This window comes from Chlorocebus sabaeus, chromosome 2 (assembly GCF_047675955.1).
Source record: "Chlorocebus sabaeus isolate Y175 chromosome 2, mChlSab1.0.hap1, whole genome shotgun sequence".
Taxonomy (NCBI): Eukaryota; Metazoa; Chordata; class Mammalia; order Primates; family Cercopithecidae; genus Chlorocebus; species Chlorocebus sabaeus.
The window spans coordinates 65,994,820-66,010,228 of NC_132905.1; the positions used below are offsets into that span (position 1 = coordinate 65,994,820).

General features: G+C 51.0%; 2 protein-coding genes across 16 annotated transcripts in view; one reads left to right on the forward strand and one right to left on the reverse strand.

Moving 5' to 3' along the window:
- The first annotated feature begins 3,426 nt into the window (after nucleotides 1-3,426).
- SPAG4 (sperm associated antigen 4) lies at nucleotides 3,427-9,224 on the forward strand. Of its 4 annotated transcripts, none has more exons than XM_007963426.2 (12): nucleotides 3,427-4,159; nucleotides 5,284-5,388; nucleotides 5,672-5,738; nucleotides 5,931-5,992; nucleotides 6,242-6,285; nucleotides 6,604-6,629; nucleotides 6,766-6,874; nucleotides 7,077-7,152; nucleotides 7,334-7,449; nucleotides 7,762-7,929; nucleotides 8,863-8,952; nucleotides 9,052-9,224. In XM_007963426.2, exons 1-12 carry the CDS (start codon nucleotides 3,856-3,858, stop codon nucleotides 9,199-9,201), a joined length of 1,317 nt encoding a protein of 438 aa, XP_007961617.2. In that variant the 5' UTR covers nucleotides 3,427-3,855; the 3' UTR covers nucleotides 9,202-9,224. The 4 variants fall into 4 exon arrangements, with proteins under 4 accessions (XP_007961617.2, XP_007961634.2, XP_007961637.2 ...); XM_007963446.2 differs by having other exon boundaries at nucleotides 3,428-4,140; XM_007963443.3 differs by lacking the exons at nucleotides 8,863-8,952; nucleotides 9,052-9,224 and adding an exon at nucleotides 8,605-8,712.
- Nucleotides 9,225-13,579: 4,355 nt separating this feature from the next.
- The window catches only part of LOC103216195 (RNA-binding protein 12), a 37,858-nt gene continuing 36,028 nt past the window's right edge, over nucleotides 13,580-15,409 (reverse strand). For all 12 annotated transcript variants that reach the window (XM_073009234.1, XM_073009241.1, XM_073009218.1 and 9 more), the window contains 3 exons: nucleotides 14,796-14,929; nucleotides 14,105-14,341; nucleotides 13,580-13,919 (listed from right to left, as the gene is read on the reverse strand). In XM_073009234.1, the coding sequence (XP_072865335.1) occupies nucleotides 13,779-13,919; nucleotides 14,105-14,341; nucleotides 14,796-14,929 (512 nt within the window). In that variant the 3' untranslated portion in view covers nucleotides 13,580-13,778. The remainder of the gene's footprint in view (nucleotides 13,920-14,104; nucleotides 14,342-14,795; nucleotides 14,930-15,409) is intronic.

A 15,409-nucleotide genomic window follows, 5' to 3' on the forward strand; every position in this document is an offset into this window, starting at 1 on the left:
CATCCACTTCCTGGGTTCAACTAATTCCCTAACTCACCTTCCCCAGTAGCTGGGATTACAGGCGAGCGCCACCACGCCTGGCTAATTTTTGTATTTTTAGTAGAGAGACGGGGTTTCACCATGTTAGCCAGGCTGGTCTTGAACTCCTGACCTTGTGAGACCACCTCAGCCTCCCAAAGTGCTGGGATTACAGGTATGAGCCACTGTGCCCAGCTTACCTCCCCCTTTTAACAGATAGTGACGCTGGGACCCAAAGGAGTTAACAGACAGAAAACATGGCAGAGGGAGAGATGGGGTGGTATGAACCAGAATTTGTAGTTTGCGGTGCCTTCGCCTTCCTCTCCCTTCTTCCATGTGGGTTCTGTGGCACTTAATGAAGCAAGGTATTGATGTCTTCCCTCTGGAACCTGGCATGGGCATCTCTCCTCTGGGCTGGAACATAGCTTAACAGATTATCCCTGTGCCTCAACCCCTCAAAAACTGCCACTTCCAGTTTCACTGCCACATATTCTTGTTTTGTTTTGAGACGAAGTCTGGCTCTGTCACCCAGGCTGGAGTGCAGTGGTGCGATGCCAGCTCACAGTGACCTCTGCCTTCTGGATTCAAGCAATTCTTCTGCCTCAGCCTCCCAAGTAGCTGGACACCACCATGCCCAGCTAATTTTTGTATTTTTAGTAGACACGGGGTTTCACCATATTGGCCAGGCTGATCTCGAACTCTTGACCTCAAGTGATCCACTGCCTGGGTCTCACAAAGTGCTGGGAGTACAGGCCTGAGCCATAGCCATCACGCCCAGCCCCAGTTCCTAACATTCTAAGGAAGGTATGAGATGGCAGTAAGAGGACTGCACTGGAGGGCAGGATTTGCTAATGTGATGCGGTGTGTTATTCTCCTACCTGGACCTGTTTACCTAGCTGTGCAACTTGTGCACGATGCACTGCATTGTGTTTCAAAATGCATTGTGTTTTTTCTTCTTTTTTTTCTTTTTTTTTTTTTTGGTCTCACTCTCTGGCCCAGGCTGGAGTGCAGTGGCGCGGTCTCGGCTCACTGCAACCTCTGCCTTCTGGGATCAAGCGATTCTCCCGCCTCAGCCTCCCAAGTAGCTGGGACTACAGGCACAGGCCACCACAGGTGTCCACTACCACAGCCGGCTAATTTTTTGTATTTTTAGTAGAGATGGGGTTTCACCATGTTGGCCAGGTTGGTCTCAAACTCCTCACATCAGGTGATTCGCCCACCTCAACCTCTCAAAGTGCTGGGATTACAGGCGTGAGCCACCAAGCCTGGCCCCAAAATGTGGTCTTTAGGATCACAAATGTGGTTGTTAAAAATGCACACTCTGGCAAGGCACAGTGGCTCGTATCTGTAATCCCAGCACTTTGGGAGGCCGAGGTGGGCGGATCACCTGAGGTCAGGAGTTCGAGACCACCCTAACCAACATAGTGCAACCCCATGTCTACTAAAAATACCAAAAAAAAAAAAAAAAAGCCAGGCGTGGTGGCACATGACTGTAATCCCAACTATTTGGGAGGCTAAGGCAGGAGAATTGCTTGAACCCAGGAGGCAGAGCTTGCAGTGAGCTGAGGTCGTACCATTGTACTCCAACCTGGCCACAGAGCAAGACTCTGTCTAAAAAATAAACAAAAACAAAACAAAAAAGCATTCCTGGGTTAACTCAGGAATTCTGCAGTATCTGCAGTAGAATCACAAGGTTTGCCTGGGAAGCTGAATTTCTATAAGCTGCGCTGATATTCTGTTACATAGCAAGAGTTTGGGGACCTCTAGTCTTCTGGCTGTGACCATCTGATTCCTCATTCTTTACTCCATGGCTCAGGTGTGCAGCCTGAGCGTGGGTATGATGATTGGTGGGTGCTGAATTCTCAACCCACAGACCCCTGGGAAATATGGGTCTGGGGGAGGGACCCACAGATCCTGAATAAGCTCTCTGACCTGATGTCTAGGATGAGAGGAGGGGGCTGATGGGCTTGCAGAGCAAAGGGGACTAAGTATTTAGAAGTGCCCTAAGTGATGCCCTGCTCCTTCTTAACATTCATTATTTGCGAATATTTGAGCACCTACTACATGCTAGGCTTATCTAGGTGTTGGAGATACAGTAGTGAATGAAAATCTGTGCCCGTGTTAAGTTTATGTTCTAGTGGACATGGTAGGCAATAAGGACATAAATAAATGGGCCAGGCAAGGTGGCTCACATCTATAATCCCAGCACTTTGGGAGGCAGAAGTGAGTGGATCACTTGAGCTCAGGAGTTAAAGGCCAGCCTAGGCAACATAGTGAGACCCCGTCTCTACAAAAAATACAAAAATTAGCTGGGTGTGGTGGCAGGCACCTTCCCAGCTACTCAGGAGGATTGCTTGAGCCCGGGAGATGGAGGTTGCAGTGAGCTGAGATCCTGCCACCGCACTCCAGCCTGGGCAACAGAGTGAGACCTCATCTCAAAAAAGAAAGATAGAAATGAAATATATAGCATATTAGTGATACGTGCTGAGGGGAAAAACAAAACAGAGATGGGGGATAGAAACTGTTATTCGTTAAGTGCAATTTTAGATGGGGTTTTCTAAGAAGTGCTGTGACATCATCGCTTGCTTTAAAAGCGGCCAGGCGCGGTGGCTGACTCCTGTAATCCCAGCACTTTGGGAGCCCCAAAGTGATCAGGCAGGCAGATCACCTGAGGTCAGGAGTTCGAGACCAGCCTGGCCAACATGGTAAAACGCTGTCTCTACAAAAATACAAAAATTAGCTGGGCATGATGGTGGGTGTCTGTAATCCCAGCTACTCAGGAGGCTGAGGCAGGAGAATCGCTTGAACCTGTGAGGCGGAGGTTGCACTGAGATGAGACTGCACTACTGCACTCCAGCCTGGGTGACAGACCAGGACTCTGTCTCAAAAAATAAAATAAAATAAAAAATAAGCCTGGGCGCGGTGGCTCACGCCTGTAATCCCAGGAGCCGAGAGGGGCGAGGCGGGCGGATCACCTGAGATCGGGAGTTCAAGACCAGCTTGACTAACGTGGAGAAACCCCGTTTCTACTAAAAATACAAAATTAGCCAGGAGTGGTGGTGAATGCCTGTAATCCAAGCTACTCAGGAGGCTGAGGCAGGAGAATCGCTTGAACCCGGGAGGCGGAGGTTGCAGTGGACCAAGATCGTGCCATTGCACTCCAGCCTGGGCAACAGAGTGAGACTCCATCTCAAAAAAAAAAAAAAGAAAGAAAAGAGGAAGGAAGGAAGGAAAGAAAGAAAGAGTGAGACTCCATCTCAAAAAAAAAAAAAAAAAAAAAGAAAAAGAAAAGAGAAAGAAAGGAAAGAAAGAAAGAAAGAAAGAAAGAGAGAAAGAAACTGTTATACACTGAGTGCCATTTTAGATGGGGTTTTCTGGGAAGTGCTGTGACATCATTACTTTAAAAGAGGCCGGGCGCGGTGGCTGACGCCTGTACTCCCAGCGCTTTGGGAGGCCGAGGCAAGAGGATCGCTTGAGCTTGGGAGTTCGAAGTTACAATGAGCTATATCAAGCCACTGCACTCCAGCCTGGGCAATGAGAAAGACCCTGTCTCTTAACAACAACAACAAAGTCAGAAGGAGAGGCTGCCATGGCTACGGCTCCCGGTGAGGCCAGCTCCGTGACGCGCCGCCAGGGCGGCCCGCGGAAACCGAGGCTCCTCTGTGACGTCAGCAGCCGGCCGGGACACAGCGGAAGGGCAGGTGCGGCCGCGGGGCCTGCCGACTTCACGCAGGGTCCGTGTGGTCCCCGCGGCGCGCAGCGGCTGAAGGAGGCCCCAGGGCCTTGGCGACCGCGGCGGCGGCTTTAGCGTCCGTGACTGGGCAGCAGGGGGTCAGGATGCGGCGAAGCTCCCGCCCGGGCTCGGCCTCGTCCTCGCGCAAGCACACGCCCAACTTTTTCAGCGAGAACAGCTCAGTGAGCATCACCTCGGAGGACAGCAACGGGCTCCGGTCAGCGGGGCCGGGGCCTGGGGACCCCGAGGGCAGAGGAGCCCGGGGCCCGAGCTGTGGTGAGCCCGCCTTGAGCGCGGGAGTGCCCAGAGGAACCACATGGGCAGGAAGCTCTCGGCAGAAGCCGGCGCCTCGGAGCCACAACTGGCAGACAGCCTGTGGCGCGGCAACCGTGAGGGGCGGGGCCTCGGGTGCGGGCGGGGTCGACCCCGGGTGAGCCGATGGAGGGGGCGGGGCCTAAAGGGTGGTGCCGGGCGGGAACGGGACTAAGATGATATCTGGGCACCTCCTACAAGGTGGGTTCTGTAGGGTAAAGGGGAGGTGCTAAATGAGATCCCTTAAGGGGCGGAGCCTCGGTGTCCTCAATGGTTATTGGAAGAGGCGGGTAAAATCTTGTGTTTGGGCGCCACTGAGAAGATGCGGCCTCAGTGTTAGAGTGAGTGGCTCCCAGGACAATCGGGCTCCACCAAGACCTAAGGCTGGGGACGGGTCATCCTTTTGGGGGTGGGACCAACTCCGTTTTTTTTTTGAAACGGAGTTTCCCTCTTGTTGCCCAGGCTGGAGTGCAACGGCACATCTCAGCTCACCGCAACCTCCGCCTCCCGGGTTCAAACGATTCTCCCGCCTCAGCCTCCCGAATAGCTGGGATTACAGGCATGCGCCACCACGCCCGGCTAATTTTTGTGTTTTTAGTAAAGACGGTATTTCTCCGTGTTAGTCAGGCTAGCCTCGAACTCCCGACCTCAGGTGATCCGCCCGCCTCGGCCTCCCAAAGCGCTGGGATTACAGGCGTGAGCCACCGCGCGCGGCCAGGAGACCAACTCTTTTTTTTTTTTTTTTTTTGAGATGGAGTCTTGCTCTGTCTCCCAGGCTGGAGTGCAGTGGCGTGATCTCTGCTCACTGCAAGCTCCGCCTCCCGGGTTCACGCCATTCTGCCTCAGCCTTCCGAGTAGCTGGGACTGCAGGCGCCCGCCACCACGCCCGGCTACTTTTTTCGTATTTTTAGCAGAGACGGGGGTTTCACCGTGTTAGCCAGGATGGTCTCGATCTCCTGACCTCGTGATCTGCCCGCCTCGGCCTCCCAAAGTGCTGGGATTACAGGCGTGAGCCACCGCGCCCCGCCCAGGAGACCAAGTCTTGACGGAGCCTCCCTGAGGGGCGGGGCGGGAGCCGGGATAGGGCTGCCGTGGGACCAAAGCCTTTGAGAGGCTTCTCAGCTTTCTGGCTTCTGGACTCAGCAATCTGCGGCCGGGTCTCGAGGGGAAAATAGGTCTGTGGTGCGCAAGGCCCCAATGGAGCCCTTGGTTTCCCGCAGAACCCACTGGGTCTCCAGCAGTCTCTGAGGAGCCGCTCGACCTTCTGCCGACCCTGGATCTGAGGCAGGAGATGCCTCCCTCGCGGGTGTTCAAGAGCTTTCTGAGTACGGGCCAGGCCAGCTGCGATCCCCTCTGACCCTCGGGTTCGCCTCTCCGAACTCCAGTTCTCTCTGAGCCCCCGGTCCCCGTTTGAGTATCAAGCCCCTCTCCGAGCCTCAACTCATCCTCCTAGCCCCCATCTAATTCTCCTAGCCCACCCTACTCTTCCTGAACCCCAGGCCCACTCCCAGCCCCTCCCGAGCCCCTTCTGAACCCGGACACCACGCCCGTTGAGCCCCCGCCTGTCCCTGCCGTGGGCCCCTCTCTGACCCCCTGTCCTGGCCTCAGGCCTGCTCTTCCAGGTGCTGAGCGTGTTGTTATCCCTGGCAGGAGACGTGCTGGTCAGCATGTACAGGTCAGAGGGAGGGACGCTGGCACCCCAGGGGCCGCTCTTTGGAGGAGGTGGGGAGCAGGGCCGGGACCTTGCTGGCGCTTGAGCCGATTCAGATCTGATTAAGTCGTGTTGGCAGGAGCTGGGTCTAGGACCATGGGGTGGGGACTGGAGGGCTGAGCAGGTCGGGGCCTCAGCCTCCCTCCGGTTCCCCAGGGAGGTCTGTTCCATCCGCTTCCTGTTCACGGCTGTGTCGCTGCTGAGCCTCTTTCTGGCAGGTGAGGGGCAGTGAATTCCCTGGAGCCCCTGCCCTGGGTGCTTTGGAGGCAAACCCAGCACATTTTCTCCTACATCCTCGCTCCTGCAGCTCCTGGCATTCCCCTGCAGAGCCCTCTAGTTTCCCCTCAGACTCCCACTGTCCTCCCCAGGCTTAACCCCCTCAAGCCTCTTTCCACTGTCCCCCTATGCCGGGGAAACCCATTCTCTTCCTTTTCCTTCCCCTGAGACCCCTCCCCCTCTTTCTCCAGCAATCTGGCTGGGGCTTCTGTACCTGGTCTCTCCTTTGGAGAATGTGAGTTGGGGAGACTGTCCTGGGGTAGGGGGCTGGCAGGTTGTGAATCTGGAGATTGTGGGGGTCCCCTGTACTGTTGGTCTGCTGGGGTGGGGGTAGTGCCAGAGGCTACAATCCTTAAGAAGGGCTGGATAGAAACAGATTTATGAGGGATTGTGCTTGAGGGGCTCTTGGGCGTTCTGATACTGGGAGGTCAAGGAGGAGTTGAGGAAAGGGGACACAGTCTTCAAAAAGGAAGCCCTGGCCGTTTCCAGGCTGAGGTAGGAGCAAGGACGACGGGAGCTGAGCGGCTCTGTGTTTTGTCCCTTCATCCAACAGGAACCTAATGAGATGCTGACTCTAAGGTGAAAGGGGGCACCTAGGGTGGGAAATTGGGGGGCTCAAAGTTGCTTCTTTGAGAACCTTGAAGGCGTGGGGGCCTTTGGGAGGTGTCCAGGGGGACAGGGAGCCAACCCCACGGCGCCCACCTCCCACCTCCAGTGAGTACCACGAGCGCGTGCGCTCCCAGGGGCAGCAGCTGCAACAGCTCCAGGCCGAGCTGGATAAACTCCACAAGGAGGTATCCACTGTTCGGGCAGCCAACAGTGAGGTGAGCCTGGGCCCACCTTGGAAACCCCTGATGGATCCGTGCTCCCAGGGTCCTGCGACTTAAGCTCCGCCCAGAGCCCTGCGGGATTTCTCCCAGGGCCCACGAAGTCCGCCCCAAAGCAACCAGCTCCCAGAGGTCCCGCCCACCTGTAAAAGCAGCCCGCAAGCCTCGCCCCTCCAGGCCTCGCTCTCCCTCCTTGCAGAGAGTGGCCAAGGTCGTGTTCCAGAGGCTGAATGAGGACTTTGTGCGGAAGCCCGACTATGCGCTGAGCTCTGTGGGTAAGACCCGGAGACACTGGAAGACAGAGACGCAGACAGGAAAGAGGCCAAGACCCTGACACAGACATTCCCATGCACCTGACCGGCAGAAGACAGAGCCTCGGACAGCCCCCACTCTGTCCCCGCGCCCCGACTCCTGGCAAGGCCTGGGAGCCTCTGAGGGTACTTCTCCCTTTTCCAGGAGCCTCCATCGACCTGCAGAAGACATCCCACGACTACGCAGACAGGAACACTGCCTACTTCTGGAATCGCTTCAGCTTCTGGAACTACGCACGGCCGCCCACGGTTATCCTGGAGGTGGGTCTGGAAACATCCCGGGATGTGACCCGGGACGGGACTCTGGGGAAAGCACCAAAACCTCGCCCTGCAGGCGGAGCCTGGCTGAGTCGAGGGCGTGGCGCTAGGCGGGGCCTGGCTTGGGCTCTGGACGAGCCCGAGGACCGCCTTTAACTCAAGGAGAGACCTGGCAATGCTGGGGACTGGACCCTGGGAGGGCTGGAGGTGGAGCTCTGGGCGGGCCGATGGATGCGGTCCAGCTGAGGCCCGGGCTGGGGAGTGGCAACAGTCGCTCTCTCCGACGATTCTGATGGTCCCTCCGCCCACCTGCAGCCTCACGTGTTCCCCGGGAATTGCTGGGCTTTTGAAGGCGACCAAGGCCAGGTGGTGATCCAACTGCCGGGCCGAGTGCAGCTGAGCGACATCACTCTGCAGCATCCACCGCCCAGCGTGGAGCACACCGGAGGAGCCAACAGCGCCCCCCGCGATTTCGCGGTCTTTGTGAGTGCGGACGAGGTCAGGAGGTGGGGGATTTTGCCTAGACAGCCCCAAGCAGTCTTGAGAACTGGTGCCATTATCTGAGTCTTGGCTTGCTCATCTATAAAATGGAGATACTACTGTTTGCCTCTCAGAGCTGCTGTAGCTCTTTATAGTCATAACCATATCCAGAAATTAGTTATTGCTTGCACAGCACTTACTCCCTGCCAAGCAGTTTATATGCATTCTTATTTTGTCGTTGTTTTTGAGACAGAGTCTCACTCTTGTCACCCAGGCTGCTGGAGTGCAGTGGAGCGATCTCAGCTCACTGCAACCTCAGCCTCTGGGGTTCAAGCGATTTTTGTGCCTCATCCTCCCAAGTAGCTGGAATTACAGGCGTGCGCCACCGCGCCCGGCTAATTTTTGTATTTTTAGTAGAGATGGGGTTTCACCATGTTGGCCAGGATGGTCTTAAAACTCCTGACCTCAAGTGATCCGCCCGCCTCGGCCTCCTGAAATGCTAGGATTACAGGCATGAGCCACCACACCTGCTTTGCACCCATATAACAACCTATGATGTACTGTTCTCTCTCCCTTTAAAGATGAAGAAAGTAATGCTCAGAGAGGGGACGTTATTTGTACAAGGTAACACAACTAACTGTTGGCAGGACTAAAATTTAAAACCTGGTTTCTTCCCAGGAGGCGGAGCTTGCACTGAGCAGAGATCGCGCCACTGCACTCCAGCCTGGGTGATAGAGTAAGACGCTGTCTCAAAAAAATAAAAAATAAAACCTGGTTTCTTAGAGCCCACATTCTGAATTACAGTATACAACCATCAAAAAATACATAAGAACATGCATATAGCTATTGAATACACAGAAGATCCTCAGCAAAGTTTTCTTCTCCCCCCTCCACCTGTCCCCCTCATGGTTCCTCCTTTCACTCTTCACCCACCAGGGCCTCCAGGTTGATGATGAAACTGAAGTTTTCTTGGGGAAATTCACCTTCGATGTTGAGAAATCGGAGATTCAGACTTTCCACCTGCATGTGTGTTTGTCTCTAGGGTGAAGGTGCCAAGGGAGTGGGGCAGTGAGGGATGAATTACCCAGGAGGGCAGCCCTTGGCATGATCCATTTGTCTCCCCAGAATGACCCCCCAGCTGCCTTTCCCAAGGTGAAGATCCAGATTCTAAGCAACTGGGGCCACCCCCGTTTCACATGCTTGTATCGAGTCCGTGCCCATGGTGTGCGAACCTCAGAGGGGGCAGAGGGCAGTGCCACAGGGGGGCCCCATTAAACGTGCTGATTGTTGGAGTAGAATTGAGTTCCGCTGAAGGATGCTGATCAGTGCTTTGGGGGGCTCTTGTTGGGAGAGCTCTGGCTGCTGTTGCATCTAAGTATGGTGGGGTTGACTTCCCAATGCATCCTCTTTTCTTAGAGAAGTCTAGACCAAGGTCGTAATAGCAGCTTCTGTTTATGGAGTGCCTACCATGTACAACAAACAGTGCTGTGGACATTACACACATTACCTAACTTAATTCTCACAACCAGAGAGGGAAGCTGCTCAGGTCAGGAAACTTGTTCAATGTCACACAGCTAGTGAAAGGCAGCGCCAGAGCAGTACCCAGGCCCACCTTCCTCCAGAGGCATTCCTCTAACCACAGAACTGCAGGCAGCCTGAACCCACCTTTGTGCTCAAGCCCCAGTGGGAAAGTCCCCAACTCCTGCTAGGTACAGGTGGAGGGGTAGCTACCCCCTTTCTGCAGGCACACACTCAAAAGCTAAGGAGACTTGAGAATCTCTAGGAAGCTTCTGAGTCAGAGCTGATGCAGGCCTCGTAGCCCCAATGTAGGTTGTCCTTACTGAGACCTGAGTTCCCAACACTGAGGCACAGGATAGATGATTTAGTGTTCACCAGGCCCTGCCCTCAAGGAGCCTGACAGGGGAACGAAGAGGCTCCAGGAAACAGGACAATGCATTTACAGATCCAAGAATTCTTCACTCTAAGAGTCAAAAGTGGAATTGCAGGGAAAAAAGACGAAGGAGAAGGCAACAAAGGATTAATGAATTCTACCTAGGGGTAGGAAAGGAGGACCAGCATGAGCAAAAAAACATGCACCATCTTGGAGGGCAATTTGCAGTATCTATTAAAATTTTAAATATACACTTTGATCTAGCACTTCCACTTTTAGGAACAAATTCTTCAGAAACATTCCTGTTAAGTGCACAAAGATACATGTACAAAGATGTTCATTATCGCATTGTTTGAAAAAAACTAGGATTCAAATCTCCAGGAATAAGAGACTGGTGCACTCCTACAAAAAAATAAAGATGTAGGCATTAACACCTTCCCAGCTTTAGAAGAATATGCAGACTATTAATAGTGTTTATACCTTTAAGAGGTGAAATTCAGCCTAGTGCAGTATCTCATGCCTGTAGTCCCAGCACTTTGGGAGGCTGAGGCAGGTAGGTCATGAGGTCAGGAGATCCAGACCATCCTGGCCAACATGGTGAAACCCCATCTCTACTAAAAATACAAAAATTAGCTGGGCGTGGTGGCACATGCCTACAGTCCCAGCTACTTGGGACACTGAGGCAGGAAATCACTTGAACCGGGAGGCGGAGGTTGCAGTGGGCCAAGATCGTGCCACTTCACTCTAGCCTGGTGACAGAGTGAGACTCCATCTCAAATAAATAAATAAATAATCTGGGGAATTTTTAGAATTATGAATGAATGCAGCGTTTCTGGAGGGTAGTTTCACAACAGGAACCAAAAGCCTTACAAATTTTTGTACTCTTTACTCACAGCAATTCCATTTCTAAGAATGTATCCAAAGAATACATAGATGTATTCAAAGGTAATATTTATAAGGAAATTTAACACAGTGTTGTTTATAAAGAAAATTGGAAACTTAGTAACCAAGTAGATAAATTGTTATAAAAACTAAGCAGCCAATAGAAATGGTAATATAAGAGAATGTCTGAAGTCATTGAAAGTAATTAATGATATATAGGCCGGGCATGGCGGCTCATACCTGTAATCCCAGCACTTTGGGAGGCTGAAGTGGGAGGATCACATGAGGTTGAGAGTTCGAGACCAGTCTGGCCAACATTGTGAAACCCCATCTCTACTAAAAATACAAAAATTACTTGGACATGCTGGTGCGTGCCTGTAATCCCAGCTACTAGGGAGGCTGAGGCAGGAGAATCGCTTGAACCTGGGAGGCAGAGGTTGCAGTGAGCTGAGATCGTACCACTGCACGCCAGCCTGGGCAACACAGCAAGACTCTGTCTAAATAGTAATAATAATAAACGATATATGGATAACTTTTTAAAAAGTTAAACTGGCATAAATAAAAAGATAATATTTCCATATTAAAACAGTTCTATATGCCAAAGGATACTATAAATAAAAAGACAACAACCTGGGAAGAAATGTTTTCAACATGTATGAGATTAAGGGCTAATAACCTTAAAATAAAAGCTATAACACATACATGCAGACTATGAATAGGCTATTAACTATAATTTACAAATAACCATATAAGATGTTACCTATCCTTCATATTTAAATAAATTCAAGCTGGGCGTGGTGGCTCACGCCTGTAATTCCAGCACTTTGGGAGGCCGAGGTGGGCGGATCACGAGGTCAGGAGTTTGAGACCAGCCTGACCAACATGGTGAAACATGGCGCACGCCTGTAATCCCAGCTACTCAGGAGACTGAGGCAGCAGAATCTCTTGAACCTGGGAGGCAGAGGTTGCAGTGAGCTGAGATTGTGCCACTGCACTCCAGCCTGGGCAACAGAGTGAGACTCGGTCACAAAAAAAAAAAAAAGTGAAAAATAAAATAAATAAATTCAAACTAAAAATTATTTTTTGCTTCTTTTTTACCTGTCAGATTAACAAAAGGGGTAAGTTTGACCATAATTTTTGTTATGAAGGATAATTTGCAATATCTATTAAAATTTTAAGTATAACCTTTGATATAGCATTTCCACTTTTAGGAACAAATTCTTCAGAAACATTCTGGTTAAGTGCACAGACATATATGTGCAAGGATGTTCATTATAGCACTGAAATAAACTAGGACTCAAATCTCCATAAATAAGAGATTAGCTAAATAAACTAAGGTATACTCCTACCAAAAAAAAAAAAAAAAAAAAAAAAAAAAGATGGCCAAGTGCAGTGGCTTATGCCGGTAATCCCAGCACTTTGGGAGGCCAAGGTGGGCAGATCACCTGAGGTCTCAAGTTCAAGACCAGCCAACATGGTAAAACCACATCTCTACTAAAAATAACAAGAATTAGCCAGGTGTAGTGGTACATGCCTGTAGTCCCAGCTACTTGGGAGGCAGAGGCAGGAGAATCGCTTGAACCCAGAAGGCAGAAGTTGCAGTGAGCCGAGATCGCGATATTGCACTCCAGCCTAGGCAATAGAGAGACTACGTCTCAACAAAAAAAGGAATGAAGCAATAGGTTCTGATAGGTAAGACACCCAAAATGTGTTAAATAAAAAGGTGCAAGTAGTATGTATAAATATCCCATTTATAAAAATCTGTTTTCCAGATCTAGGAAAAATGGGGGCCCTTACCTGCTCCACTATTTGTACAATATTTATATTTGAAATAACTTCAGATAACAAGCACACATTTTAAAATTAGAAAAACAAATTTTAACAAATGCTAAAACAATATGTGTAGACAAAAAGTTATATGCCCAATATGTTTTATCAGGACATGGTAGTTTGAGTGGTATTTTTTCTGTACTTAAAATTTTTCTTTTCTTTTCTGAGACAGAATCTCACTCTGTAGCTCAGGCTGGGGTGCAGTGGTGCAATACTGGCTCTCTGCAACCTCCGCCTCCTGAGTTCAAGTGATTCTCCTGCCTCAGCCTCCTGAGTAGTTGGAATTATAGGCACCTGCCACCACACCCAGCTAATTTCTGTACTTTTAGTAGAGATGGGGTTTCATCATGTTGGCCAGGCTGGTCTTGAACTCCTGACCTCAAATGATCTCAAATCCCAAAGTGCTGGGATTACAGGCATGAGCCACCACGCCCAGCCAGAATTTTTCTACAATGAATACATGTATTCTCTATTAAGAAAAAATTAGCTCTTAAAAAAATTCAGGATTTTCACCTGTCTTTAGGACAAAAATTACTACTCCCTCCCCTCCAGGAAGTCTACATAGCCTTTGCTCCACCTTAAAACTCATCCTTTCTTCTCCTTTTGCTGCTTTTTATGAAGTCTGACACTTTCCATCTTTGTGTTCCCAGACCAGCTCTGCCCTGAGGGAGGGAAGGTGAAGGCTGGGTGTTTAGCTTACATTCAAACTTTGTATTTCCTTTTCTTGTGCGTGAAATGGGGTCTTGCGATGTTGCCCAGACCTGGTCTGGAACTCCTGGGCTCAAGCAGTCCTCCCACCTCAGCCTCCCAAGCTGAGGACTACAGGCACATCACACCGTCCCTGGCTGTATTTTCAAAAACAGTGAGTCAGTGTCTCTAGAATGAATAGGTATCTGCCCAGAAATACTCAAGTTTGAGTGGGGCTTTACACCACAGGCATCCTTCACTTAACAACCCCTAAGTCAACAAACAGGTGCAGAGAAGGGATATAAACATTGCTAATAGCAGCCTCCCACCTAAAATTTACACACACACAGTGGTGGCAAAGCATTGGTCTTCACTGGTCTTTATTGAATGAAGGTTGTCAGGAGCAAGCAGGTGGGATCAAAAGCAGCAAAAGCAGAAACGAGTATAAAAGTATCAAAAAATACAAAGTGCTAGCACTGAGGAGAGTGTGAAGGGTTGGGCTGGGGCCCTGAGGGACCTCTGGGACACAGGATTCAGGACTTGCCACAGCCTCCAAGGGGACCTAGGCCTGGGGGGCCTGTGCAGGACCCTTGGCGGAGGGTGGAAGTGGCTTGAGTGGGGCCCAACCCTGGGCCCTGAAGTATGAGACCAGTTGTGTGGGCACTTCTGCGAGTACAGTCTGTGCCAATGCCTCCCGAGGGGCCTGCCAAGAAAAGGGAAAGGTCAGTGGTGGCCCAGAACAGCTGCCCAAAGTCTGCATTTCATACCCAAGAACCCAACCATACCCCACACTTAGAGGAAAAGGTGAGCATCCCTTGGGCCTAAATCCTACTCACATCAGGGAAAGGTGAAAGGGTAAACTCCCAGATCAAATTTGTACCCACTTACATTCTGGAACCGGCGGTAGGGTACAAACTGCACAATGTCGCGGGCAGCGGCCTGCCCAGAACGTGTATGCAGGGGTCCACCATCAGCATCCAGCTGCTCCATGGCCTCAAAGTCAGCACCACCCACACCCACAATGATCACTGACATGGGCAGGTTTGAGGCGCGCACCACAGCCTCACGTGTGGCTTCCACATCGGTCACAGCACCATCAGTCAGCAGCAACAGCACGAAGTATTGCTAGGGACAAGCCCATTCATGTCCTGAAGCAGATCCTCCTCCCAAACCCCTGCAAACACCCCAGCCACATATCCCCACACTGATACAGGCCAGGCGCAATGGCTCACGCCTGTAATCCCAGCACTTTGGTAGGCCAGGACAGGCGGATCATTTGAGATCAGGAGTTTGCGACCACCCCAGCCAACATGGTGAAACCCCGTCTCTATTAAAAATATAAAAATTAGCTGGGCATGGTGGCACATGCCTGTAATCCAAGCTACTAGGAAGGCTGAGGCAGGAGAATCACTTGAACCCAGGAGGTGGAGGTTGCAGTGAGCTGAGATCGCATCACTGCACTCCAGCCTGGGTGACAGAGCAATAGTCTATCTCAAAAAACAAAAAAAAGTCCTTTGTTCCATAACCCTCAAGGAAGCCCTTGACTACCACCACTGCCACTGCTGCCCACGACTCTCACCGAGGCAGTCCCCTGATGTGCAGCCTGGGCTGCAAACCTGGCCACATGGTTGATGATGGGTGCAAAGTTGGTGGGGCCATAGAGGCGAACTTGGGGCAGGGCTTGGCGGTAGGCATCCACAATGCCCTGGATGCCTGCAGAGGAGAGCAAGAAATACCGTAAAGTCCTGGACCTCTCAGGACTACACTAGTCCTGAAATCATCCCATCCCAGCCCAGGAGATCTGGGAACCTGGGTGCATTTCATTCATTCACCCTTGTAAACCAGGGTACTTGAGACTCTCCTACACATGAGGAAACTAAGGTTCAAAGACAGGAGGGGACTTGCCCTAAATCACAGCTTGAATTAACACCCAGATGAGAGGGATTCTCCTGGACAAATCCAGGAGAGTGTGAGCATCAGATTATAACCTATTTAATAGTGATCCATTTGATACAATAAGGATCTGTACTATGGATTAATTACTGTAGGAGAAAGGAAAGCTCCTAATAAATGTAGAAGGAAGAACTATACAATCATTTGACAATCACAGAAATGACTGATTCAGGCAAGGATCATCAATGGATGTTAAAACTAGAAAGTATAGCCAGGCACAGTGGCATATGCCTGTAGTCC